General features: G+C 41.6%; 1 protein-coding gene across 1 annotated transcript in view; it reads left to right on the top strand.

The window, feature by feature from the left end:
* The first annotated feature begins 61 nt into the window (after nucleotides 1–61).
* LOC148364830 (acid-sensing ion channel 1) overlaps nucleotides 62–27,210 on the top strand; it is a 425,191-nt gene continuing 398,042 nt past the window's right edge. Inside the window, exon 1 of the mRNA XM_088339028.1 lies at nucleotides 62–826. Within this exon, the coding sequence (XP_088195154.1) occupies nucleotides 465–826 (362 nt within the window). The 5' untranslated portion in view covers nucleotides 62–464. The remainder of the gene's footprint in view (nucleotides 827–27,210) is intronic.

Here is a 27,210-nt window from a genome sequence, read left to right as displayed (position 1 = left end):
CTCTCTCTCTCTCTCTTTCCCCGTCACTCTCTCTCACTCTCTTTCTCCCCATCTCCTCGCAGCCGCAGCATCAGCATCCGCAGCCTGCCAGGTGCATCCCCTCCTCGATCGTCCTCCTCCGGGGAATCTTCGCTGCATTCTGCAAGGCGGAGAGCTAAAGATGCCCGAAAGGACGCTGTGACACATCGTCATGATGCAGCTGTTTGGAGAATACAGCTCGAATTTCCTGTAGCGAAAAAAAAAAATCCTTCAAATCATTGAGACGTTTCGGGATTACTCGCTTCGAGAAGGAACCGCCTCTTTCTTTAACTTGCCCAAGTGCTTTGGAGCGTGCAACATAAGGTTCCTATCAGGGCGTCAACTTTTGGAATCGGACTCACGTTCGCAAGCCAAGCATTCCTCGAAAAGGCGCTTCATTTCGTTTTTTCTCCTACCATCGAAACCACGCTCGAGTCCAGTCCGGCATGGACCTCAAAGCAGACTCCGAGGACTTGGACTACGCGAGTCCGGCTCCTATCGAGGTGTTCGCCAGCCGCTCCACGCTGCACGGCATCTCGCACATGTTCACGTACGAGCGCATGTGCGTCAAGCGCAGCCTGTGGATTCTTTTCTTTTTGGGTTCTTTGGGTGTTCTGGCTCTGGTGTGCGTGGACCGAGTCCATTTTTACTTCCAGTATCCCCACATTACGAAACTGGACGAGGTGGCCGCACCGCTTATGGAGTTCCCTGCGATCACCTTCTGCAACCTCAACTCGTTCCGCTTCAGTCGGGTGACGCGCAACGACCTGTACCACGCCGGGGAATTGCTTGCCTTGCTCAACGGCAGGTAGGTATTCGTGCTACGCGAGCATTGTGATGAAGATCGTCTCTACGTTACTTACCGCTTGTGTCTCTCCTGGTTGAAAGTAAATGCACTGGATTACTTTCAATTAATTTTGGATTACTCTAATACCAAATATGCCAATAAAAGACAAAATAAACTAAATATGAATAAGATTCAGAATCACAACACGTGATAAGCTTTCTCTCCTGGCTTTGATCTCTTTGATCTCCGGCAACATAAAATGCGACAGAAACAAAATGAAAACAGCTTGCCAACATCATTTTTGCCGTTCCATGTATTCCGTTACTCCCCAAGCCTGCACAAAATGGAGTCATTTTATTCAAATTTAGTTTCTATTTAGTATTGGAGTAATCCAAAAGTCATTGAAAGTAATCAAGTTAAAGTAACCCTACCCAACCCTGCTCACCATACAAAGGTTTCAGGTTACGAAGTACCTGAAGGGGAAATTATTGCCTCTTGTTACAAAGGCGTTTCAGGATACAAAGTGATTCCCTTGGTCTGGGAATCTCCTCCAACTTAAATCGTCTTCCGCATGACCAGGGTTGGGTAGGGTTACTTTAACTTGATTACTTTCAAATACTTTTGTATTACTCCAATACCAAATATTCTAATAAAATACAAAATAAACAAAATATGAATAAAATGATGACTCACAACACATGGTAAGCTTTCTCTCCTGGCTTTGATCTCTTTGATCTCCGGCAAAACGAACATCAAATGCGACGGAAACAAAATGAAAATACATCCAAACAGCTTGCCAACATCATTTTTGCCATTCCATGTATTCTGTTACTCCCCAAGCCTGCACAGAATTTAGTCATTTTATTCACATTTAATTTATTTTGTCTTTTATTAGCATATTTGGTATTGGAGTAATCCAAAAGTAATTGAAAGTAATCCAGTTAAAGTAACCCTACCCAACCCTGCTGGTTGAAAGTAACTGCATACCTCATAACCTCAAACGATTGCTCCACTTATTAATGATTGCAATTCCCCTTCTCATACCTGTCAACCTGTACGTTTTTGCCGTACAAAGTACGTTTATTATGCATTTTAAGACGTGTAAATAAATACAATAAAATAAATACAACAAAAAAATAAAATACAATGTACGACGTACAAGAAAATCTGTACGGAAAAACGCAAAATTGTCAATGATGGGTACCATCCGGTATACACCGACTATCGCGAAACGGCAAAACAATCAAGTCCAGCGAGTTCGAGTTGTGTAGTAAAAGGAAGTCCGTCTCGGGCGGCAGTGGCTCAGGAGGTAGAGCGCTCGTCTTGGGATCAAGAGATCGCAGTTCGAATCCCGGTTCCTCCGTGTGTCAAAGTGTCCTTGGGTAAGACACTGAATCCCTAATACCCCCAATAAGCAGGTTAGCGCCTCACATGGCTGCACGGCCGCTATTGGGAAATGTGAAGCACATTGTAAAGCGCTTTGGGAAGTCATTGACTTGAAAAGCGCTAAATAAATGCAGTTCACATTTATCCTTCTTAATAGGGGTGGGCGATACAGCGACAAGTAAATAGAGGGTAGTATCGATCCATACCGATCCGATACTGATACTTTTTCCTTGAAAACATAATTTTCATCGAATCGTTTAACCCTTCTCCTTTTTAATAAGCACAGCACAAACATTTTCGGGAGTAAACATATTTTTAATGAATAACCAGCATGTAAACTTAAAGAAATATATGTATTTCTTTTACAGCTGTTTCAGAACAAGCGTCCGGAAAGTCAAACATATATATATATATATATATATATATATATATATATATATATATATATATATATATATATCTCATCTCATTAGCTGCACCGCTTATCCTCAGTAGGGTCGCAGGGGTGCTGGAGCCCATCCCAGCAATCATCGGGCAGTGGGCAGGGGACACCCTGAACTGGTTGCCAGCCAATCGCAGGGCACACGGGGACAGACAACTCACTCGCTCATTCACACCTAGGGACAATTTGGACCGGCCAATCCACCTGAAATGCATGTCTTTGGAATGTGGGAGGAAACCGGAGTGCTCGGAGGAAACCCACGCAAGCACGGGGAGAACATACAAACTCCGCACAGGAAGTCTGGAGCTGGATTTGAACCCACGCAGGAGGTTCCCAAGACATGAACTGTGCCGCACATGCGCTAACCACTGCGCCGCCGTATCGCCATATGCACAGTAAAGTTGCGAGCGAAAAAGAAAATAGAAAGTAAGGAATGGTTGGCATTTCTTGAATTCCGAGACTTTAACCTTCCGAATGATATTTGAAATAAGCATATGAGTGACATCATACGGACACCGCATCCGCATATATATGGCGATAAAGACAAATGAAATCAACTTTATTTTGTCAAAATGAACAAAAGTTGGATTTTAGTTACTGTGACCTTCTCTGGAATGAGCTTGTTTAGACATCTCATGAACAGAAATTGTTGGTTCATGTCTTTTATTGTGTAGTAAGGTGATGTTATAAAATAAAACACATCTGAAGTTCCATAATTACGACTAAATTAATGAAGAAGTTATAAATGAAGAAAATGCATTATTATAACTTAATATGGTCAGTGATATATTTCAATACAGTGGGACCTCGGTTATCGTAGGGACCAAAACAACACGGCAAGGCGCACCTTCAAAAAAAATTATATATTTTTTTTCCTTTTTTTTTTAAATTATTAATTTTTGGACCCGGTTAATGGGGATCAAAACCACCCGCTAAAAGTGAAAATCTGCGAAGTAGCGATGCCCCTTCCAAAAAAAAAAAAAAAATCTCATCTCATCTCATTATCTGCACCGCTTATCCTTATTAGGGTCGCAGAGGGGCTGGAGCCCATCCCAGCCATCCCAGCAGTGGGCATGGGACACCCTGAACTGATTGCCAGCCAATCACAGCTGCAAATCACATTAGTTCTCGCAGCTAGCTGCGTTCTTCATCGACGCACGAGCCGAGTGATCCGCCGCTAAGACTCGTACAGATCGGCGATTTTACGTCCGCCCGGGACGATCGGAGACAAATTCACGACAGGGTTTTTACCTGCGCCGCACCGCGGGTGCCGTTCGGTCGCTCCCGCGAGCGAGACCCTAACCCGCGGCGCGGGTACTTCCGGGCGCGATATGCACGACACCGACACAGTTACGGGGGTCCCGCGCACGTCCGCCGCTTTTCTTCACATGGCAGAAAACTCACTCACTAGAGTTAAGAAAGCGGGGCAAGAAATAAATGCTTGATCGAGGATAACATGTTCTGGAGCACAGTGACAATATTAGCAACGTACAATGACGCCTGCTACGAGTGATCGAGAAGATCCGGATTAGAGCTGGAACTAAAACAAAATGGTGTTTTTTCTCCCATACAAACAATCTTATACGGCGTACACAATTTGAAATGTTTAAAAATGAAATACTATTGGGTACCGTATTTTCCGCACTATAGGGCGCACTGGGTTATAGGGCGCACTGGGTTATAGGGCGCACCCCCAAAAAATAGTTTTTGGTCCTATATCTTTCATACATAAGGCGCACCGGATTATAAGGCGCTACAATGGGAACGTTGACAAAACAGTCAGATGATTCAGTCCAACTGATTACCCCCTTAACATTCCCAAAGCTTGCAAAGAAGCAAATACGTGTCGTAGACACGTGCGGATGCGGTGTCCGTACGATGTCACTTAAATGCGTTATTTCAAATATCATTCGGAAGGTTAAAGTCTCGGAATTCAAGAAATGCCAACCATTCCTTAGTTTCTATTTTCTTTTTCGCTCGCAACTTTACTGTGCATATAACAATAAACACTTGGAATTGAGTTGAATTCACTCAACTCATCACAGCAACATCAAGATCGTTCTAAAACAAGATACCGGGAAAATATAGAGCCGCATAACTCACCTAAGTTCTCACGTTCAATAATGATACGCAATCATGGTATTCTTACAACCGTGAGTGTAGTAAATCCAGGAGAGTAAAATGTTTACAAATACAGACCAATGAAACATATTTCTTTATGGCGTACTTTAGCAAGGTTGCTATTCAGTCATCTTTTTTGGCCAATTGCAGGGTTTGTTTTGGCCCTCTAGCCTATCCGAGGCTCCGAATAACTTCAGCCAATAGCGATCGATTCAAATAATGATTGACACATTGGTTAGCCAATGAAACGCCGGTATATAAATCCTAGCATACACCGCGGACTACTCCACGTTCGGGGGAAAATCGAGTCGGCGGCTGTTGTGTAAGTTGCGAGACCTTGCGAATTTAATATTGATCCATATATAAGGCGCACTGTATTACAAGGCGCATGGTCAGCTTTTAAAAAAAATTAAGACTTTTAGGTGCGCCCTATAGTGCGGAAAATATGGTAATTGTAAAAGTTGACAGGTAAATTACTGTCAAACCCCCCAAAAAAGTGTGCAGTGTCTTTCAACCCATTTCGAGCCAAGGTTCACTTTCTTCCAATTCCTTCTCAGCTCAAGATTTATTTTTATGTTTTCAAATTGTCTCGACAGCTTATGATTTCTGCTGGTATATGCATTATCATTTGCATACAAGCCTCCCTTTTGACATTAAAAATTGGTAGATGCCAACTCGCACTCTTTTTTAACGTGCAAAACACAATCCATCTATAGAATATTAAAAAATGGACGAATAGATAAACTTGAGATTGTTTAAAACTGGAAGTGGTAAACCTTTTGTCATGTCATGCACGGTTGTCATGGCGCCCAGCTGGCCCCGCCCCTTGACACCGGCTGACCTGCATTTTCCTGATTACTCCTATGGGTACTTAAAAGGTCCTTCTGGAACTGCCCTTTGCCAGATCGTTGTTTACCCTTATTGAAAACCTGTTCATACCTGTTTATTCTTGTTTTGCTTGTTGGACTTTGTTGCACTCCGGTGTAACATTCTGAGAGATTCCTGCAAGTTCTGTTTGATTCTGAGAAATGCCTGGATTGTAATTCTGCCTGCATTTGAGCCTGCTTTGTTTTGTTTTTGGTCCGTTTGTGTGTCGGACAACTTATCTTTCTCAATTAAAGCGACAGATCGTCTACGCAAATGAGTTCCTACTTCCTGCTTCCCGACCCGTTTCGTGACAGCTTTAGCAAAACGAAAAGATATGAGATCAAGCGACGGGTTTGCTCACACACAATGACTTAGAGTAGTCTTGCATGAATAGAAATCAGCCATAGTCTAAAACACTAGCCTTTGTTCAGTGTTTTGTTGCTGTTGTTTGAATCTGAAAAAATTGTCGATTTCTTTAATAAAATCGTTAAGAATTTTAATGGGAGAAAAGCAATAGTCTAATGCTTAAAGCAATAGTGTTGTTGAGTATGAAATACTCGAGTCAACCTTTTTAGTTGTTGCTGCTGTTGTTGTTTAAATCGGTTGGTGTTTTAGGGGGGTGAAAAGCGATAGTCCAACTTGAAATTGGTAGTGTTGGTGAGAATGGAAATATGCAGTGTTTTGCAATCCCTTCTTCTTTCTAAAATTCATTCTCTGGTTGTCGGTCGCTAGCAGCGTTGGATGGAACGGCAGTTCCGTGACAGGCAGGCAGAATCGATACGTCTTAGCGGGCAGGTCAATGGCCAGGGCAGGAGAGTAGATCGTAAACGCGGGGCAAAAACAGGTCGGAACCGAAAGTAGGAATCAAAACAGGAGAGTAGTCTTTGGTACTTGGTAATCTGGCGAACAGGAACACAGAAGTACGGTCTGACACCCTCCTCTGGGCGCTGACAGCTTAAGAGGAGAGTGCCAGCCAATCAGATTGCCACAGGTGTCTTCACTTTGGCAATCATGACAGTCTGCTGGTGAATGGATTGAAATGCATTTAAATGCATTTGCTTAATACATTTGATCTGATGATTTGCCTCAGGAAATAGTATAGATAAATAAACCATGTACTTATCTGGGTTTAGTTTTTTGGTACATTTTATTTGAACTTGTTTTTTTTATAACATTCATATATTCTTAGCTTGTTTTTCATGTCAAAAAAGAAAACATCATGCATAAACCAAGCAATTTTAGTTGAAGTTGTCAGAACCTATACCAGGTACTGGTATCAGTGTAAATGTCATCGTTTTAGGCAGTGTTTCTCAACCTTTTTTGAGCCAAGGCAAACTTTTTTCATTAAAATAATCGTGAAGCACACCAAATGTTTAGAAAATAATTTCTGGTGCCAGTTTTATGTTGTTATAATCAATAATTTGAATAATCCTTCTGGTCACTGTGGCTCAGAAGGTAATACATGTTATTCAATTTGGTCAACATTTATGCTTTAACTTGAACTTTTACCAAATTCGTAGTCTGTTTTTAGAGTTTTTACCATATTTTTGTTGTTTTTCTAGAAAAGAAATCTTGAATTGACAAAAATATCTGTCAAATCCAGCTCCAGACTTCCATTTTTGTGAAATGTTTTGGGTTGACTTTTGCTTTGAAGGGACATTTGCCTAGAATAGCCCATTTTCATCCTCAATATCAAATTGGTGGCCATAAACTCAGTTTCCAAGTCCCAGCTATGCCTTATTAGCCCATTTTTAGCATCTTTGTCATTTAAGGTCAAGGAGGACGTTACTTGCCGGGCCATAGATCAGCAAATGGTGTGGAAAACATTTCAGCTTGAACAGTTACCTTGGACAACACCCAATGTCGCACACACGTCATTGTAGCCCAGGACCCTTGAGTACAGAACACCAGCACAGCTAAGCTACCGTATTTTCCGCACTATAAGGCGCATCTGGTTATAGGGCGCACCCAAAAAAAAATCGTTTTTGGTCCTATATTTTCCATACATAAGGCGCACCGGATTATAAGGCACTACAATGGGAATGTCGACAAAACAGTCAGATCGTTCAGTCCAACTTATTACCCCCTTAACATTCCGAAAGCTTGCAAAGACGCAAATACGTGTCTCAGACATGTACGGAAACAGTGTCTGTATGATGTCACCAATCACTCAAATGCATCGTTCCAAATATCATTTCTTAGTTTCCATTTTATTTTTTGCTGGCAACTGTGTGGACAGCAAAGTAAGAATTTTATTGTGCAGGGAAACGGGGTTCTTTACTGTGCATATGACCATAAAAACTTTGAATTGAATTGAGTTTAAAAATAGACTCATCACAGAAACATCAAGATCGTTCTAAAACAAGATACCGGGAAAATATAAAGCCGCATAGCTCACCTAAGTTCTCTTGCAGCCATCACGTTCAATAATGATACGTAACCGTGGTCTTCTTACAACCGTGAGCGTAGTAAATCCAGAGTAAAATATTTACAAATACAGAATAGTAAAAAATGTTTTCTCTATGCCGTAGTGCAACCCAACGTGTGATTCACATTCAACTTTTTCGGCCAATTGCAGGCTTTGTTTCGCCCTTTAGCCTATGCGAGCCTGTAAAGGATAAAAAGGATCCGCCCCCTTTACCTCCGAATAACTTTAGCCAATAGTGACTGATTCAAATGATGATTGACACATTGGTTAGGAAATGAAACGCCGGTATATAAATCCCAGCATACACCGCGGACGACTTCGCCTTCGGGGGAAAATCTAGTCGGCGGCTGCTTGCCTTAGTTGCAAGACTTTGCGACTTAATATTGATCCATATATAAGGCGCACTGTATTATAAGGCGCATGGTCAGCTTTTGAAAAAAAATAAAGGCTTTTAGGTGCGCCTTATAGTGCGGAAAATACGGTAATTATCTGAGACTTTATCAAATGATGATGAATCAGACTCTGAGATGAGCTAGGAAAAAAACGGTACCTTTCAGCGATAGGTGTCCATACGACGTAAATGAGGAGATCACACGATCTTCATTGCACGTAGCATGACAAAGTAGCCATCTCCGTAGTGTGAAGCAAGTCCTGAAAGCGGTGAAAAACTATTAGCTAATTGCTGATGCCTAAATTGATGCTCCGGGACGCCCAAAAACAATTTCATCATGCAAGGTGCAAAAATACAAGAATTGAAATATTATTGCAACCGTTAACAAATAATGCGACCCACGCGCTGTTTTTATACCGTAAATTCTGGACTATAGAGCGCACCTGATTATAGGCCGCACCCACCACATTTTAAGAGGATAACCGCTTTTGTACTTACACAAGGCGCACCTGTATATAAGCCGCATGCGCCCACATTAAAACATGTAACACAATCACAAATTTAACCCAAAGTCCCGCGATTGTAACTGAATATAAGGTACACAGTCCAAAAACCACAGTCGACGGAAAATGATACCGGTACTTAAGCTTTGATGCAGACCTGCAGAGTCCGGGTCCCGTTGAAAATAATCCAAGGAAAAATAAATTATATTTCCAAAGGTAAGGGTGGGAAAAATATATATCCACTATTGTCCGCTGCGTCCACAAACACGTCTCACCTTTACTCCACTTCCCGTCAGCCCCCGTTGTTTTTGCCCCTTCTTTTTGATTCGCCCGTGGAAAACATATCAGAATAAGTCTCTAAAATAAATACATTACAAAAATATACAGTTGCAAATACATATTATACATGGTTACACATGTTTACAAAGAAAGACGGTACACCGAGAGAGTTTTCAAAGCTTTAATAATAATATTATAACTTTCATCCCAAACCGCGCCTGTGGTAAGCTTTCTCTCCTGGCTTTGATCTCTTTGATCTCCGGCAAAACTGACATAAAATGCGACAGAAACAAAATGAAAATAAATCCAAACAGCTTTTTGCCATTCCATGTATTCCGTTACTCCCCAAGCCTGCACAAAATTTACTCATTTTATTCATATTTAGTTTCTTTTGTCTTTTATTAGCATATTTGGTATTGGCGTAATCCAAAAGTAATTGAAAGTAATCAAGTTAAAGTAGCCCTACCTGTTTTGCCGACGTTCCCATTGTAGCGCCTTATAATCCGGTGCGCCTTATGTATGGAAAATATAGGACCAAAAACAATTTTTGGGGGGTGCGCCCTATAACCCGGTGCGCCTTATCGTGCGGAAAATACGGTACTTACTTTTTATACAAGTTAATGGCCTAAAAAAATTCTTGCTAACCACTGTCGGTTTCTTGATGGAAAAATTAATTAATCCATCTTTACGATGGATTTTGTCCAGCTAATTCCCAGACACACAATTTTAACATATTTGCTATTTCATTTACATGCAGTACAAAGCGTTCCATTTATTTTCATGCATCTGTCCATGCACAATGCAAGCATTTGTTTGGACAGGCACAGTTAAAACAACATGTCACTCACTTCCACACATGATGGGCTTGGAAGCCTGCCAAGGTCCAGATCCTGCGTGCATAGCCGTCTTCAGCCCGTTCATCATCCCCTTCTTTTTTTCCCCGCTTCACCTCCAGCCATTTGTCTAGTGCCGAGCAGATCAAAACAAATCTGCACCAGACACGGAGATTTTACCTCCAGGGAGGCCCATCTGGGTGAATTTATTGTTAAAGAACCAAATCACAACAAAGGTTGTGCCAGGACAGGTTCTTCCCACCCGTTTACAGATTGTTCTGGAGCGTGCTTCTTATTTAGTGGAACGCCAAACAAGTCCGGCAAAGCTGCTGTCTAACGGGACCGAGGCGCAATTAATTTAATTCAATTGTCTTTATTTTATTGATAACAACGTAGTGAACAGTTATTGCACTGAGATTAACATGGGTAGTCCAGGATAAACACCTAAAAATAAAGTACAGTGGAACCTCGGTTCTCGACCATAATCCGTTCCGGAACCCTGTTCGATTTGTTCAATCACCGAAATCATTTTTCCCATTAAAAATAATGTAAATCGTTTTAATCCGTTCCAACACCCTGAATGTTTACCATGAACGTAAACAAGAAGCTAACCCAGGCTAATCGTACGTTCGCGTTATCGAAATCTTCCGTACGAAAGATTACGCTAACATGAACGTGTAAAAAAAAAAAAAAAAAAACAGGTCGTTTACAAGTCATTTAGCACCACAAGTGGCTAGCGCTTTATTGAAAAGGGGGCTCCGTTCCAACACCCTGAATTTTGGGCTCAGTTCCAACACCCTGAATGTTTAACTCGAATCATAAAGCTAACCCAGGCTAATCGTACGTTCGCATTATCTTCCGTACGAAAGATTACGCTAACACGAACGTGTAAAAAAAAAAGATAAAGAAAATAATTATGAATAGGATTTCTTACCTTTGTGGTGGTCAGCAGAAGGTGCATGCTGTATTCCCCTAGCAAGATCAGAAACTCGCACACCTCTTTCATATTTAGCTATTATGTCTTTCTTAAAGGCAATAGTTGTACGAACAACTTTTCTTTTTTCACCTGTCCTGCTTGCATCGACCTTTTTCGGAGGCATAGTTAGGGGCTAAAACACTCCGTTCACCGATATTAAAAGCGAAAGCAAAAAGAGGCAAGTGCGCACGTGATAACAGTTGGTCACCAGGGGTGGGGGCGATCTACACCCGTACGCCGCTCAGCATGGCACCCTAGCGTACGCACTCATGCATGACCGGCGTTCGAACTCCAATTTTTTGACCGAACAGCAAAGCAAGAATTTCTCGAAATTTTTGGTCGGACTCTGACTTGTTCGAACTGAGAGGCGTTCGAAAACCGAGGTTCCACTGTATATGAATAATTTTGGGAAAAATATTGCCTGATTTCTCTTTTAAAAGGGTGTCAGAAATGTTTCCAGATGCCACTGCAGTGTCCTGTATTTCGAGTGAATGCGTCGTGGAAAAGAGCAGCTTGCCATTTTCTGCACCGTATTCAAAGCCGCTATGTTGAAAAAGTAGCAAAAAAAATAGGGACTTTCAGTGCAATAGCATTTAGCAGTAACACAAATTCTTAAATAAGTCGCAACATATACAGTGGAACCTCGGTTTTCGAACGCCTCTAAGTTCGGACAAATCGGTGTTCAACCAAAAATTTCCAGAAATTCTTGCTTCGCTGTTCGGTCAAAAAATCGGAGTTTGAACGCTAGGGTGCGATGCTGAGCGGCGTACGGGTGTTTTAGCCCCTAATTATGCCTCCGAAGAAGGTCGGTGCAAGCAGGACAGGTGAAAAAAGACAAGTTGTTTGTGCAACTATTGCCTTTAAGAAAGACATAATAGCTAAATATGAAAGAGGTGTACGAATTTCCGATGTTGATAGTGAATACAGCATGGCTAAATCTACGATCAGTACGATAGTAAAGAATAAGGAGGCTGTGAAATCGAGTGATGCGGCTAAGGAAGTTAGCGCTATAAGCAAGCAACTGCCGCAAGTTTTGAAAGAGGCTGAAAAACTTTTGATGTTTTTTCTCTCCCCACCGTCCACCACAAAGGTAAGAAATCCTATTCATAATACTTTTTTAAATTTTTACAAGTTCATGTTAGCGTAATCTTTCGTACGGCCTGGGTTAGCTTCGTGTTTACGTTCATGGTAAACATTCAGGGTGTTGGAACGGATTAAAACAATTTTACATTACCGTATTTTCCGCACTATAAGGCGCACCTAAAAGTCTTAATTTTTTTCAAAAGCTGACCATGCGCCTTATAATACAGTGCGCCTTATATATGGCTCAATATTAAATCGCAAGGTCTCCCAACTTACGCAACAGCCGCCGACTCGATTTTCCCCCGAACGTGGAGTAGTCAGCGGTGTATGATGGGATTTATATACCGGCGTTTCATTGGCTAACCAATGCGTCAATCATCATTTGAATCGATCGCTATTGGCTAATGTTATTCGGAGCCTCGGATAGGCTAGAGGGCCAAAACAAACCCTGCAATTGGCTGAAAAAGATGTGTCAATCATCCGTTAAATCGATCGCTATTGGCTGAAGTTATTCAGAGCCTCGGATAGGCTAGAGGGCCGAAACAAACCCTGCAATTGGCCGAAAAAGATGACTGAATAGCAAGCTTGCTAAACTACGCCATAAAGAAACATGTTTCATTAGTCTGTATTAAAACATTTTACTCTCCTGGATTTACTTCACTCACGGTTGTCAGAAGACCATGGTTGCGGATCATTATTGAACGTGAGAACTTAGGTGTGCTATGCGGTTTTATATTTTCCCGGTATCTTGTTTTAGAACGATCTTGATGTTGCTGTGATGAGTTGAGTGAATTCAACTCAATTCCAAGTGTTTATTGTCAGATGCACAGTAAAGTTGCGAGCGAAAAAGAAAATAGAAACTAAGGAATGGTTGGCATTTCTTATATCCCAAGACTTTAACCTTCCGAATGATATTTGAAACGATGCATTTGAGTGACATCGTACGGACACCGCATCCGCACGTGTCTACGACACGTATTTGCTTCTTTGTAAGCTTTGGGAATGTTAAGGGGGTAATCAGTTGGACTGAATCATCTGACTGTTTTGTCGACGTTCCCATTGTAGCGCCTTATAATCCGGTGCGCCTTATCTATGGAAGATATAGGACCAAAAACTATTTTTTGGGGGTGCGCCCTATAACCCGGTGCGCCTTATAGTGCGGAAAATACGGTACTTTTAATGGGAAATTCGGTGATTCAACAAATCGGTTTTCGAACAGGGTTCCGGAACGGATTTTGGTCGAGAACCGAGGTTCCGCTGTACACAGTATTTTTCACAGTTAATGGCTGGGGTAGCATTCCGCCTCAGACAACAAGAGCCATCGTTTTATGGAGTAGTGTGTCAAGTGCAGAGCAATGCCAGAGGCGAGCAATCCAATTTGGATCAGAACCAAACTGTACATCTCTCTCATAGAAGCTTTTTGTATATGCCAGCATTTAGTCATCAATATGCATGCACGTTGTGCCCTGAGAAATGAAAGAAAAAAACAAGCAAATTGGAACACATCCAGTATAAACAAACGTGGCACATTATCTATTGATCTGCACTTTCATCCAAATCAAATGAACAATGTACTAGAAAGCAGGTAGACGCCTACCAATAATTAGGCTGATTTTGATCCTGATGTCGCGCTTTCGATCAATGTCTACAAAGAATTGCTTTTCAGCAAAGATTATCCCGAGTGATTATTCTGTGGTTTGGAGTGTGTCGGGGGATTTTTCTTCCCTTCCTTCTCTTATTTGCTGCGTAAACGTGTAAACATTGAACCTGTTCTGGATTTAGGATTGTTAATCTGTGTGTTAGAAAGATAACTGACTAATGATATTTTGCTGTTTACAAATATAAGAGAAGCTTTGTTGTGTTGAAGGTTTTTGTTGTAATGCTCCTCAGAAGTTATTCTCCACACCAGGGTTGGGTAGGGTTACTTTTACTGGATTACTTTCAATTACTTTTGGATGACTCCAATACCAAATATGCTAATAAAAGACAAAAGAAACTAAATATGTATAAAATGACTAAATTTTGTGCAGGCTTGGGGAGTAACGGAATACATGGAACGGCAAAAATGATGTTGGCAAGCTGTTTGGATTTATTTTCATTTTGTTTCTGTCGCATTTTATGTTCGTTTTGCCGGAGATCAAAGAGATCAAAGCCAGGAGAGAAAGCTTACCACGTGTTGTGAGTAATCATTTTATTCATAATTAGTTTTATTTCGTCTTTTATTAACATATTTGGTAAGGGAGTAATCAAAAAGCAATTGAAAGTAATCCAGTTAAAGTAACCCTACCCAACCCTGCCTCACAATATAAACTACCGTATATTCCGGACTATAGAGCGCACCTGATTATAAGCCGCACCCACCACATTTTAAGAGGAAAACCAATTTTGTACGTACACAAGCCGCACCTGTATATAAGCCGCATGCGCCCACATTAAAAAAATGTAACACAAACACATTATTAACCCAGACCCGAATTTAAGTCCCACGATTGTAACTGAATATCCTTCATTAAAGTACACAGTCCAAAAATCACAGCCGGCAAATGAACGGAAAATGATACCGGTACTTAAGGTTTGATGCAGACCTGCAGAGTCCGGGTCCCGTTGAAAGTAATCCAAGGAAAAAAGTGTATATTTCCAAAGGTAAGGGTGGGAAAAATATGTATCCACTATTGTCCGCCGCGTCCACAAACACTCACCTTTACCGGTCCCCACTTCCCGTCAGCCCGCGTTTGTTACGCCCCTTCTTTTTCATTCCCCCGTCCAAAACATATCAGAATAAGTGTCCAAAATAAATACAAATAAATACATTACAAACATATACAGTTGCAAATACTTATATTATATAAATATATATATACACAACACTTGAATTTAGTGTATAATAATATATATATTATATATATTATTATACATGGTTACACATATTTAAAAAGAAAGACGGTACACCGAGAGAGTTTTCAAAGCTTTAATAATAATAATATAACTTTCATCCGGGAAGTTAATGGTAGCAACACGCTAGCAACACGCTCGCAACACAGTAAGGGTTTGTTAAAAAAACATACCGTACTTGTAAAAATCACGGTAAACCGTCCTCATCTTCCTCCTTAGAACTGAAGCCATCAAAGTCGTCTTCCTCACTGTTGGAAAGAAACTTTGTCATATAGACGTCGTCCCACGCTCCCATCCACTCCTGATTCTGTGCCCTGCTCTCCGTCACGCAGCAGACCGGCTTTTCGGAACCGGTTGGTGATGGTGGATTTTTTGATGCTGCCCCACGCTGTCAGGATCCACTGGCAGACTTGCGAAAAAGTTGCCTTTCGCATGCGGCCAGTTTTAGTGAAAGATTTCTCGCCGCTAGTCAAGCCAAGAAGTTGCAGTCTTCCTCGGCGCATATATTCCACCGGTCTAAATCTTACCTTTTGTACTCGAGCGCCGCTGGCGGCCGTTAGAAAAATTACATAAACTGGCCGCATCACTGAATAAGCCGCAGGGTTGAATGTTTGGGGAAAAAGTAGCGGCTTATAATAATAATAATAATAATAATAATTTCCTTTGTATTGTCATTCTGTGTAACAATGTACACAGAACGAAATGTCGATACACCTGACCCGTTGTAGCGAGCCGATGCAGCCGCAGCCAACAGAGGGCGCCGCCATTTTACCAATGTTATAAGTCTTTGGTATGACTCGGCCGAGGCGCGAACCAGCGACCTCCCAGTCTCAAAGCGGGCGCCTTACCATCTAGGCTTATAGTCCGGAATTTACGGTAGTATGCATGGAAACTTTGACGGAACATACAGTTTCGGATTATTTTACAACAATCTTCAAAGTTTCGACAGGATGTGTTCATACTTTTACAAGCAGTGGATAGTACGAGTAACACAGGAGCATTGCAAATATTGCAGTTTTGTGAAGTCATGTGAATAGAGTCTTCAGATAGGTACAAAAACCCACTATGGTGAAATCAAACTGACTATTCCCTATTCCCATGTAAACATACCAAGTGTCTTTACACAGGACACTAGTAAGATTCTTTTGTCCACATACAACTTAAGGGTCCTATTAACATGGATGCATTTTACTGTAATGAAACCATTCCGATGCCTCTTAAATCAGCTTAGCTTGGCGTATTCAGGCTTTTATAGGAACAGCATATCAATAAAGTGTCCCATGCACTTTATTTCAATAGGGCACGGTGATTTAAGCGGAACCTTCCGTTAATGTCCAGCAGTCATTGTTTTTCCATTTGCTGAGAGATGCTCAGTGACATCGCGGTAGTGTTTCGACATACTGTTGGTGCTCAGTGTTCTCGTTTGCCCACGTCGCTGCGTCCTAGATGCATTATTTTTGCTGAGGACGCATCGTGTCAAATCAACGTGCGTCCCCGGGACGCAACTTTTTGGACACGAAATTGTCATTATCATTTTTTAACAAAGATTTACCGCACTCCAAAGTTTTCGTCAGGCAGATCCGCCATTGTTGTTTTGGTCTCGCGGTTCGAGTTTTCGTCTTCACGCCGATCTCCAGTTCGAGTTGTGTAGTGAAAGTCCGTCTCTTTTTAGAGAAACGGCTTTTTCGGCTCAACTTATTAAAGAGCCGGCTCTCCAACGGCTCACTTGCTTTGATGAATTATATTCCGAATGATTATGATGTATAAAGAAGTTAAGAAAAAAAGGAAGTATAAAAGAAGAAAATGAAAAAAGACAGGTTTGTGATCATCCCTTTTAATCAATACATTACCAATAATAATTTAATTCAGAAAATTAATTCATAATTTGAATAAGAAAATGTATTATTCTACTTAATTTAATTCGCATGTATTTTTTCCTTCTACAGTGAACGTCCAAGCGCCTTCATTTTTGAACTTTTTTTATAATAAACCTCATTCATGTCGAGCAACTCAGTGTCTCACAACAAAATGTTCATTAGCAATATATATGATACAAGGAAACTGTCAGAAGGACCAGAACAGAACAGGAAACCCCAGAGCGTTCGTTACAGTTCTTTATTTAGGTAAGCGTGCAGGGCTAGCGGGAGACGCGATGGCTGTCGGACGTCAGCAGCGGAGCCGGGAAAGTAGCTTCGGAACACGTAACCAATCGGAGTGCGGAAGTCTAGCAGGTCAAGTTTACCGGGGCTGGAGAGAAGATCGTAGCGTGGGACGGAAGCAGGTCGGATCGGAGGCAGGCAGAATCAGGTAATCAGATCAAGACGGAACAGGTAATCGGGAGAGTCATACAGGGTACAAACGTAATCCTCGGACGAAGAGGTCTGGGCGTAGCGTGCTTAAGAAGGGAAAATAGCCAATCGGAAGGCGTCCACGTGATTGCTCCAGGTGACTCGAGATAGCAATCACGACAGAAACACATCTACAATAAAACATGTTAAACTACATAAATAAACATGTTTGAATTTTTTGGTATTTTGTAAGGGAAAATACGACAGTTTGTAAGGGCATGGAGCACACAAAATTTTGGGGACCCATAGATCTCTGTTGGGACCCATAGATTTTGGAGCGTGCGAGTCCCCGGGACCCATTACTTTTCACAGGTAAAATGAACACTGCGTGCTCTGTAGAGACGTGCTGTGATCGGTCAATGAGGTGCTACCAGATAAAACGCAAAATTAAATTGTTTTTTACTTCATTTGCATATAAATCTGTATGTTTTCGGTTATCTGTTAAACACTGGCCACATTATTATTTCAATTTTTAAGCAAGTGTTATTATTTCACTTCCTGTTTGGACACTGTGGAACGGGATGTAAGGGAGACATATGGCTTTATTAAACATTTGGATTGTATGATCTTTGATTTTATTACTGATGAGTTGTTGAGCTGGCACCCCTTGGTATGTATTTAATTCATTTTTTGAATATGTGATGTGAAGAGTGTATCGTTGATATTGATTATAAATGTAGTCCATTGCGTTATCATATATTTCTTAACTGAAGCTATTATTGGACATAATGAATGAATGGAATGATCTGAATTTCTATAGCGCTTTTCAAGTCAATTAACAAACCACCAAAGCGCTTTACATTTCCCAATAGCGGCCTTGCAGCCATGTAAGGCGTTAATCTGCTTATTGGGGGTATTAGGGGTTCAGTGTCTTACCCGAGGACACTTCGACATGTAACACGGACGAGCCCGGATTCGAACTGGGATCCCTTGATCCCAAGACGAGCGCTCTACCTCCTGAGCTACTGCCGCCCCGGAGGAGCAGGATTATAATTCAAATGAGGTCATCCCCATTCCAGGATGACCAGGAATCAATTTACAATACACATTCAGTACATCATCATGAAATATTGGTAATAGAATGTCCGCTTGACATCATACGGTTCCAAAATCTTGACCGATGCAGCAGGTTCCAGATGATAGCCAGGGTTGGGTAGGGTTACTTTAACTGGATTACTTTCAATGACTTTTGGATTACTCCAATACCAAATATGCTAATAAAAGACCAAAGAAACTAAATCTGAATAAAATGATGACTCACAACACGTGGTAAGCTGTCTCTCCTGGCTTTGATGTCATGGTCGCCTCGGCGACCGGTCTGCCCCGCCCCCTGGGCACCAGCTGAAGCAGTTCAACTAATTGCGTGTCTGCTATTTAAGGCTGGATTGTGGGTTTTGCGGTTGCTGGCTCATTATACCTTTTCTGTTCTGTCATGCCTTGTCCTGTTTAGTTGAGTTGGAAGAAACCTGTGTTTGCACGTTTTTGTTAAAGACTGTTTGTTCTGTCTTGTCCCTGAGTTTTGGACAACTTTTATTTTGGTAAATAAAAGTTTTTGATCGTCACGCAATTGAGTTCTCCCTTCCTGCCTCCTGCCTCCGTTCTGGTCCGGTCACCCCTTCCACCTCGTGACATTTGATCTCTTTGATCTCCGGCAAAACGAACATAAAATGCGACAGAAACAAAATGAAAATCAATCCAAACAGCTTGCCAACATCATTTTTGCCGTTCCATGTATTCCGTTACTCCAAGCCTGCAAAAAATTTAGTCATTTTATTCATATTTAGTTTATCTCATCTCATCAGCCGTACCGCTTATCCTCATTAGGGTCGCGGGGGGGCTGGAGCCCATCCCAGCCATCTCCGGGCATTGGGCAGGGGACACCCTGAACTGGTTGCCAGCCAATCGCAGGGCACACAGGGACAGACAACTCATTCGCTCATTCACACCTAGGGACAATTTGGACCGGCCAATTCACCTGAAATGCATGTTTTTGGATTGTGGGGGGAAACCGGAGTGCCCGGAGGAAACCCACGCAAGCACGGGGAGAACATACAAACTGCGCACAGGATGTTTGGAGCTGGATTTGAACCCACGACAGGTTCCCATGACATGAACTGTGCCGCACAAGCGCTAACCACTGCGCCGCCGTGCTGCCCATATTTAGTTTATTTTGTCTTTTATTAGCGTATTTGGTATTGGAGTAATCCAAAAGTAATTGGAAGTAATCAAGTTAAAGTAACCCTACCCAACCCTGCAAATACACTAGAGAAAAACGACAAAAATACATCTCTTAGGCTTAACATCATAATTCGTGAAAGTGGTTCAATCCAAATATTTTATCAGTTGGGCACAGTTTAATTTGGGTACTTGGACCAACCGGTGAATAATCCTTCTTAAATCCGAAAAACCAAGCAGTAGGCTAATTAATGAAAGTGTTTTTAATGAGATATTAACATTGTTTATTGCAGATTGGTTCAGTTTCTGCCCAGTTTGGTTAAAGGAGATATAAAGAAACAAGAGAAAGAGGGAGGGGAAAAGGAGAGAGGGACAAAGAAAGAGCGAGAGGGAGTGAGCGTGAGAAACAAAAGAGATAAAAAAAGAAGTCCTGAGAGGGGGAACGAAAGGGAGAGGAAGAAAGAAATCCAAAGAGAAATAGAAAGACAGAAGGAGAGAAATAAAAAAGAAAGCGCAAAGGGTCGGAAGAGAGAGAGAGAGAAGAGAGAGAAAAGGAAAAAAAGGAAGTTAGAGCAAAAGAGGTTAAAAGACACACAGAGAGAAAGAGACAAAGAGCAACAAAGGAAGAGAAAAAGACAGACACAAAGAGTAAAAGAGACAGAGACAGAGTAGGAGCAAATGGCTGGAAAAGAGAGAGAGAGCTAGAGAGAAAGAAATACAAGTACAGTGTCTCTGTTCGAGGCAACCTGCAGCTTGTTTTTCTCTTGCGCTTCTCTGAGTGTTGTCTCGCGGCCCGGATTCAATCCCTTCGCGGGCCTGAACCCTACCCAACCCTGATGATAGCATATAACACATACCATTTCTGTCAGATGATTATTGTTAAAGGGTTTTTTTTTGCTTGTTGCAAGGTCCATTTTTATATTTTATAACCCGTGTTGGTTTTGTTGGCAAGGGATAAAGGTGTGGTTTGTAAAGTCACACCAGTGGCACATTGAGTGCAAAGCACTGTTTTGACACCTGCCGGGCTCGCTGCCGGCCCACTCGGAGAATACACAGCAACATGGCGTGGACAAGCAAAACCTTTTAAGGCTCTCTAGCATCTCGGGCTAACCTTTCATGCCCAAATAAAGCATCCGACACCCTGTGCAATCTTCTACCTTTTTATTGTGCAAAAAAAAACAAAAAACAATACAAAACTGTGACAAAATACAAGGCCGGCCAAACAATATAAAGTTAAACCATTAAAGCCAAAGAACGGTATTGCAAAAAACTTTGAAGGCATCTCAAAATAGTTAAAGGTAGGTGGAAATTGTATACCGTAAATTCCGGACTATAGAGCGCACCTGATTATAAGCCGCACCCACCACATTTTAAGAGGAAAACTGATTTTGTACTTACACAAGCCGCACCTGTATATAAGCCGCATGCGCCCACATTAAACAAATGAAATGAAATGAAATGATCTGTATTTATATAGCGCTTTTCAAGTCAAGACTTCCCAAAGCGCTTTACACTGTGCTTCACATTTCCCAAAAGCGGCCGTGCAGCCATGTAAGGCGCTAACCTGCTTATTGGGGGTATTAAGGGTTCAGTGTCTTACCCAAGGACACTTCGACATGTAACAAGGAGAAACCGGGATTCGAACCTGCGATCTCTTGAGCCCAAGACGAGCTCTCTACCTCCTGAGCCACTAAATGTAACACAAACACAAAATTAACCCAAACCCAACTTTAAGTCCCGCGATTTAAACTGAATGTCCTTCATAAAAGTACACAGTCCAAAAATCACAGCCGGTGAAATGAACGGAAAATGATACCGGTACTTAAGGTTTGATGCAGACCTGCAGAGTCCGGGTCCCGTTGAAAGTAATCCAAGGAAAAATAATATATTTCCAAAGGTAAGGGTGGGAAAAATATATATCCACTATTGTCCGCCGCGTCCACAAACACTCACCTTTACCGGTCCCCACTTCCCGTCACCCCGCGTTTGTTTCGCCCCTGCTTTTTTATTCGCCCGTGCAAAACATATCAGAATAAGTGTCTGAAATAAATACATTACAAAAATATACAGTTGCAAATACATATTATACATGGTTACACATATTTACAAAGAAAGACGGTACACCGAGAGAGTTTTCAAAGGTTTAATAATAATAATATTACTTTCCTACCCAACGGTGCCTGTGACAGTCTGAACAAAATGTAATCATTTGATTCATATTTAGTTTCTTTTGTCTTTTATTAGCATATTTGGTATTATTGGAGTCATCCAAAAGTAATTGAAAGTAATCCAGTTAAAGTAACCCTACCCAACCCTGCAGATAAACAAACAAAAAACACTAGTGTAGAGGTGGACAGAATGTTACAGCTTGCATTTTAAACATCAGTATGCAGCTCAAAGTATCGTGTAAATGTCCATGGAGGAATTGCTGCAGGCGCACTTTCTTTGCCACATCATGGCAATTTTTTTTGAAGTTTCTAAATCCCATGCTGACGTTTGCTTCTATCCCTCCCATTCATTCTCTTTTTTCCCTTTTTTAAGAACCCGCTACTCTCTTTGATCATTCTTTGGCCAGATGTGACAAACTCCACATTCACTTAAGAAAGGTTTCAAGGTCTTAATTTTCTCCTCACATGCGAAGATAAGGGTCCCACTACACATCCAAACAGCATCTGGAAATCAAAACGGGCTATTTTTAGCTTATTGATCTAAATGGCCTGTGCGGACTTTTGCAAAACTGTCAGGTATAAGTGTTCTCGTTTGCCCGTGTCCTTGATTATTTTTGCTGGGGACGCATCGTCTCAAATCAACGTGCATCCCCGGGACGCAACTTTTTTGACACCAAATTGTCATTATCATTTTTTAACAAAGATTTACCGCACTCCAAACTTTTCGTCAGGCAGATCCGCCATTGTTGTTTTGGTCTCGCGGTTCGAGTTTTCGTCTGCACGCCGATCTCGAGTTGTGTAGTGAAAGTCCGTCTCTTTTTAGAGAACCGGCTTTTTCGGCTCAACTCATTCAAGAGAGCCGGCTCTCAAACGGCTCACTTACTTTGATGCAATATTTTACGAATGATGATGTTGTATAAAGAAGTTAAGAAAAAAAGGAAGTATAAAAGGAGAAAATGAAAAAAAGACAGGTTTAATCAGTATATTACCAACAATAATTTAATGCAGAAAATGAATTCATAATTTAAATAAGAAAATGTATTATTCTACTTAATTAGGGCAGCACGGTGATGCAGTGGTTAGCGCATGTGCGGCACAGTTCATGTCTTGGGAACCTCCTGCTTGGGTTCAAATCCAGAACCAGACTTCCTGTGCGGAGTTTGTATGTTCTCCCCGTGCTTGCGTGGGTTTCCTCCGAGCACTCCGGTTTCCTCCCACATTCCAAAAACGTGCATTTCAGGTGAATTGGCCGGTCCAAATTGTCCCTAGGTGTGAATGAGCGAGCGAGTTGTCTGTCCCTGTGTGCCCTGCGATTGGCTGGCAACCAGTTCAGGGTGTCCCCTGCCCACTGCCCGATGAATGCTGGGATGGGCTCCAGCACCCCCGCGACCCTACTGAGGATAAGCGGTGTAGCTAATGAAATGAGATAATGAGTTGTACAATATAACATGTTAAACTACATAAATAAACATGTTCAGACTCTCCAGCATTGTGATTTCATCCTCGCTATATTGAAGTGTTGCCATCCGAGGAAAGATCGAGAATCATGGCAAGCCTTTGTGTTAAAGAAATGTATTTCAGGAAACCGGCAGAGGCGACAGTTTTATTACTGCTATTTAGCCCTATAAAGGTTTAACCAGTTTGACTCACTCTGCTGTGTGTTGTGTGTATTGTACAGGTTGCTGGATTTAGTCTTTCATTGGACTGTTGTTTTACCCACTGACTTGTGTTTGTGTAACCGCGGTGTACCTGTCCCACCAAAAATCCACATTCACGCTGGACTGGACGACGAGGGTTTTTATAACAGTTGCTGCAAATGAATGAGTCACAACACGTGGTTAGCCTTCTCTGCTGGCTTTGATCTCTTTGACCGTTGGCAGCTCGTTCTAGACTGCCAGCAAAAACATATTAAAGGGCTTTCTTTTCAGTTTATGTAAAAACTATTTTAGAATATCAACCATCACAATACATTTTTACATGAATTTTAACAAGATACTTTTTGCGGAGCACCAAAAGATCGTGTCTTTACGGCACCGATGTAACCGCGTTGTACGTGTCCCACCACAGATCCACATTCACGCTGGACTGGATGATGATGTTTTTATTACAGTTGCTGCAAATGAAGTCACAACACGTGGTTAGCCTTCTCTGCTGGCTTTGATCTCTTTGATCTATAAGGGGAATTAGCGTTTTAGCACAAAATGCTAAAACTAACATTAAAGCGACAGAAACAAAACGAAAATAAATCCAAACAGCTTGACAACATCAATCACATTACTGTGCATGTTGAGAGATTTAATGTTTAAAATGACCTTTTAACGGAGCACCAACAGATCGTGTCTTACCGTTGGCAGCTCGTTGTAGACTGCCAAAAACCTTGCCTTCCGGTTACATGTCAAAAGCCAAACCAAACCCTACCCCATACCAGCAGGTGGCACTGTTGGACTCATCATTGCAGGACACTCACACAAAAACAACAACATATTTCAGCAGGAATTTCAATAAAACTAAAGTTATTATTACACCCGTCACATATATGGTAACTCAGTTGACTTAACTGGAAAACCAAGGGATCTCTGTACAACAACAACAACAAAACACAAGCAAACCAACAACAACAAAATTACCTCAACATACCTAAAAAGAGCAAATAAAGTAAATCGACCCGCTGCAGTGTGCGGCTGTCCAGACGTGAGATCTGAACACATTATATTTCTGAAAGGAAGATACAAATAAAAAAAATACAAAACAAAATAACATCTCTTCTCATTAGCTGCACCGCTTATCCTCAGTAGGGCCGCGGGGGTGCTGGAGCCCATCCCAGCAATCATCGGGCAGTGGGCAGGGGACACCCTGAACTGGTTGCCAGCCAATCGCAGAGCACACAGGGACAGACAACTATATCTCTCTCTCTCTCTCTCTCTCTCTCTCTCTCTCTCTCTCTCTCTCTCTCTCTCTCTCTCTCGCTCTCTCTCTCTCTCTCTCTCTCTTTTCCACCCCTTGTCTCCCATTCTGTCTCCGTCTCTTTCACTCTCTGTGTGTCTTTTTCTCTTCCTTTGTTGCTCTTTGTCTCTTTCTCTCTCTGTGTCTTTTAACCTCTTTTGCTCTAACTTTCTTTTTTTCCTTTTCTCTTTCTCTCTTCCTACCCTTCGCGCTTTCTTTTTCATTTCTCTCCTTCTGTCTTTCTATTTCTCTTTGGATTTCTTTCTTCCTCTCCCTTTATTTTCCCCTTCTCTCACAACTTCTCTTTTTATAGAATAGAATAGAATAGAATATACCTTTATTGTCATTGTTACAAAATGGGTTAACATAGTGTGACAACGAAATTGGGCATGACACTCCAGTTTTACACATTCACAGTGAGGTATGAGCCAAGAAGATAAAGGAACAGAGAAGATAAGGTTATAAAACAAGGGGGATAAGGCTATAGTTATAATTTACATGGTATTTACTCAAGAAATGTCGGCATGTGGGATGTTACATACAGTGTTGTCGTGATACCGTTGGTATCGTAAGGGTTGTGCAATATTGCATTTGGTGCAAAGTCATCATAGTGCAAAAAATAGTCAGCATATGCATTGGTGCAAACATAGACATCATAGTGCAGAAAAAGGAAATGGTCAGACATTGTGCATTGTGCAATTATCTTTTGTTTCTCACGCTCTCTCCCTCTCTCTCCTTTTATTTCTTTGTCCCGCCCTCTCTCCTTTTCCCTCCCTCTTTCTCTTATTTCTTTATCTCTCTTTTTCTTTCTCTTTAATCTAATAGTCTGGCCCCCGACAGAATGTTTGTTCTATCATGTGGCCCCCGAGTTAAAATGAGTCTGACACCCTTGTTGTAGACGATAGGTTTCTACAATTTTATTGAATGATTCATTCTCTTGCACTCACGGACAGGATTCTTTATGGCATTACCATCGTGGCCACATTATTGTTGGTCACATGTTGAAAACGGGCTTTTTGGAAACCCCCATAAGCAGAAAAGTGTTGAAGATAAGATCAATTTGTTGAATCGTCTCATACGTGTTCAAAGAAATGCAGGAATCAAAATGACATAAGAGGGAGTTATTTTTTATTGATACACAATTTCAACAAGAGACTCATCAAAGATATGCGTGTGTCTTTATAGTTTTCAACATAGCACGTGTACCCGGTTTGGCCCCGTCCCTTTTCACGCCTGAAGGCGTACATGCCCAGGGTTCCGTCCTTTTTTGGAAGTGTTTTCAAGTTTATGCCAGTTTATGTCACCTTGCCCTTTGCCGTTATCTGTTGTCCTCCCTTGAGGAGGATTGTTTATACTAATTCGTCCGCCGAGACCTTCGCGAGATGTAAACAACATTTCTCTTAACTGTAAGCAAGTCTTTCTACAATTCTTTCTAAATGTATGAAAAATCTATTCTACAAATGCAAGTTTATTTTCTACAACAAAAGAAGAAAAAAACAAAAAACAATCAAAAAGCTAAGACAAGATTCCTGTGTGTTGGGGTACTGCGGGGTAAAATTTTTTAGCACTCGAGTAAAGTGAATGCAAATGTTGGAGAGGCTTTTGGAAGTTGACTTTGTTGCTTTCTCTGATTTTGGCAACATTGAAATGAAATATCTGGGTCTTAGCATTAAGGACTCTCCTTGGCAAGTCTGGTTTCATTAATATCATCATCCTTCACTCTACTCTTTGTTCGATTACTTGGCGTAGAGGATATGTTGATAAAATAGTTTGCTTATTTTTGTATATATAGTTGCAAATCACTCACAGTTAAGTAATCCTGGGCAATCACATGGAGGGAGGCATCGTTATATATATACCACAGCCATATCCCCCTAGTGGGAGGTGGCTAGAGTCATTTCTGACTCTTTTTGGGAGATTGATTCAGAGGAGGGGATTCCCAGCCCCCTCGCTCAACCCAACTGAGGTGTTGGGAGTCATTCGGTGACCAAACCCCCCAATTCCAACCCCTAATGCTGAACGCCAACCAGGGAGGCAACGGGTACCAATGTTTAAGTCTCAGGTATGACTCAGCCGAGGCTTGAACCACAACCTCCCAGTCTCAGGGCGGGCGCCATACCCACAAGGCCTTTTGCGGGTTCAGAGCTTCGCGGGTCTAAAAAATATACCTTACCTTCTCAATAATAACATTTATGGACTTGAGCAAGCGCAAGCTTATGTCAACTGCGGACACGGTGTGGACACTCTTATTGTGAAGGGGAGGGGGAGGCCCTGGCACAATGCTTAGTCATGGTGAAATACACATTTTCACTGTTTTTATTTTCAATATGTAACCGGTAGTGTTAACAAGCTGCGATGGCTGCATGTGGTTGAGAGCGGTTAATACAATCATACTGAATGGTTTGTAGTGGTTTCGACACAGTCCTATTCCGTGTAAATTGATATGTAAGACATGGCTACACTTGTGGGTCATGTTTTGGTAAATTCAGTTCCAGTGTGAAGAGTTTTGGATGAGTCACCCAATAACTCCTTGCCATCATGCCAGCGATCACTTCGGTTTAATGGCGGGG

The sequence above is a fragment of the Urocampus carinirostris genome, chromosome 6 (genome assembly GCF_059441175.1).
Source record: "Urocampus carinirostris isolate Australia breed hairy pipefish chromosome 6, RoL_Ucar_1.0, whole genome shotgun sequence".
NCBI lineage: Eukaryota > Metazoa > Chordata > Actinopteri > Syngnathiformes > Syngnathidae > Urocampus > Urocampus carinirostris.
This window is presented reverse-complemented; position numbering and strand designations above follow the sequence as displayed.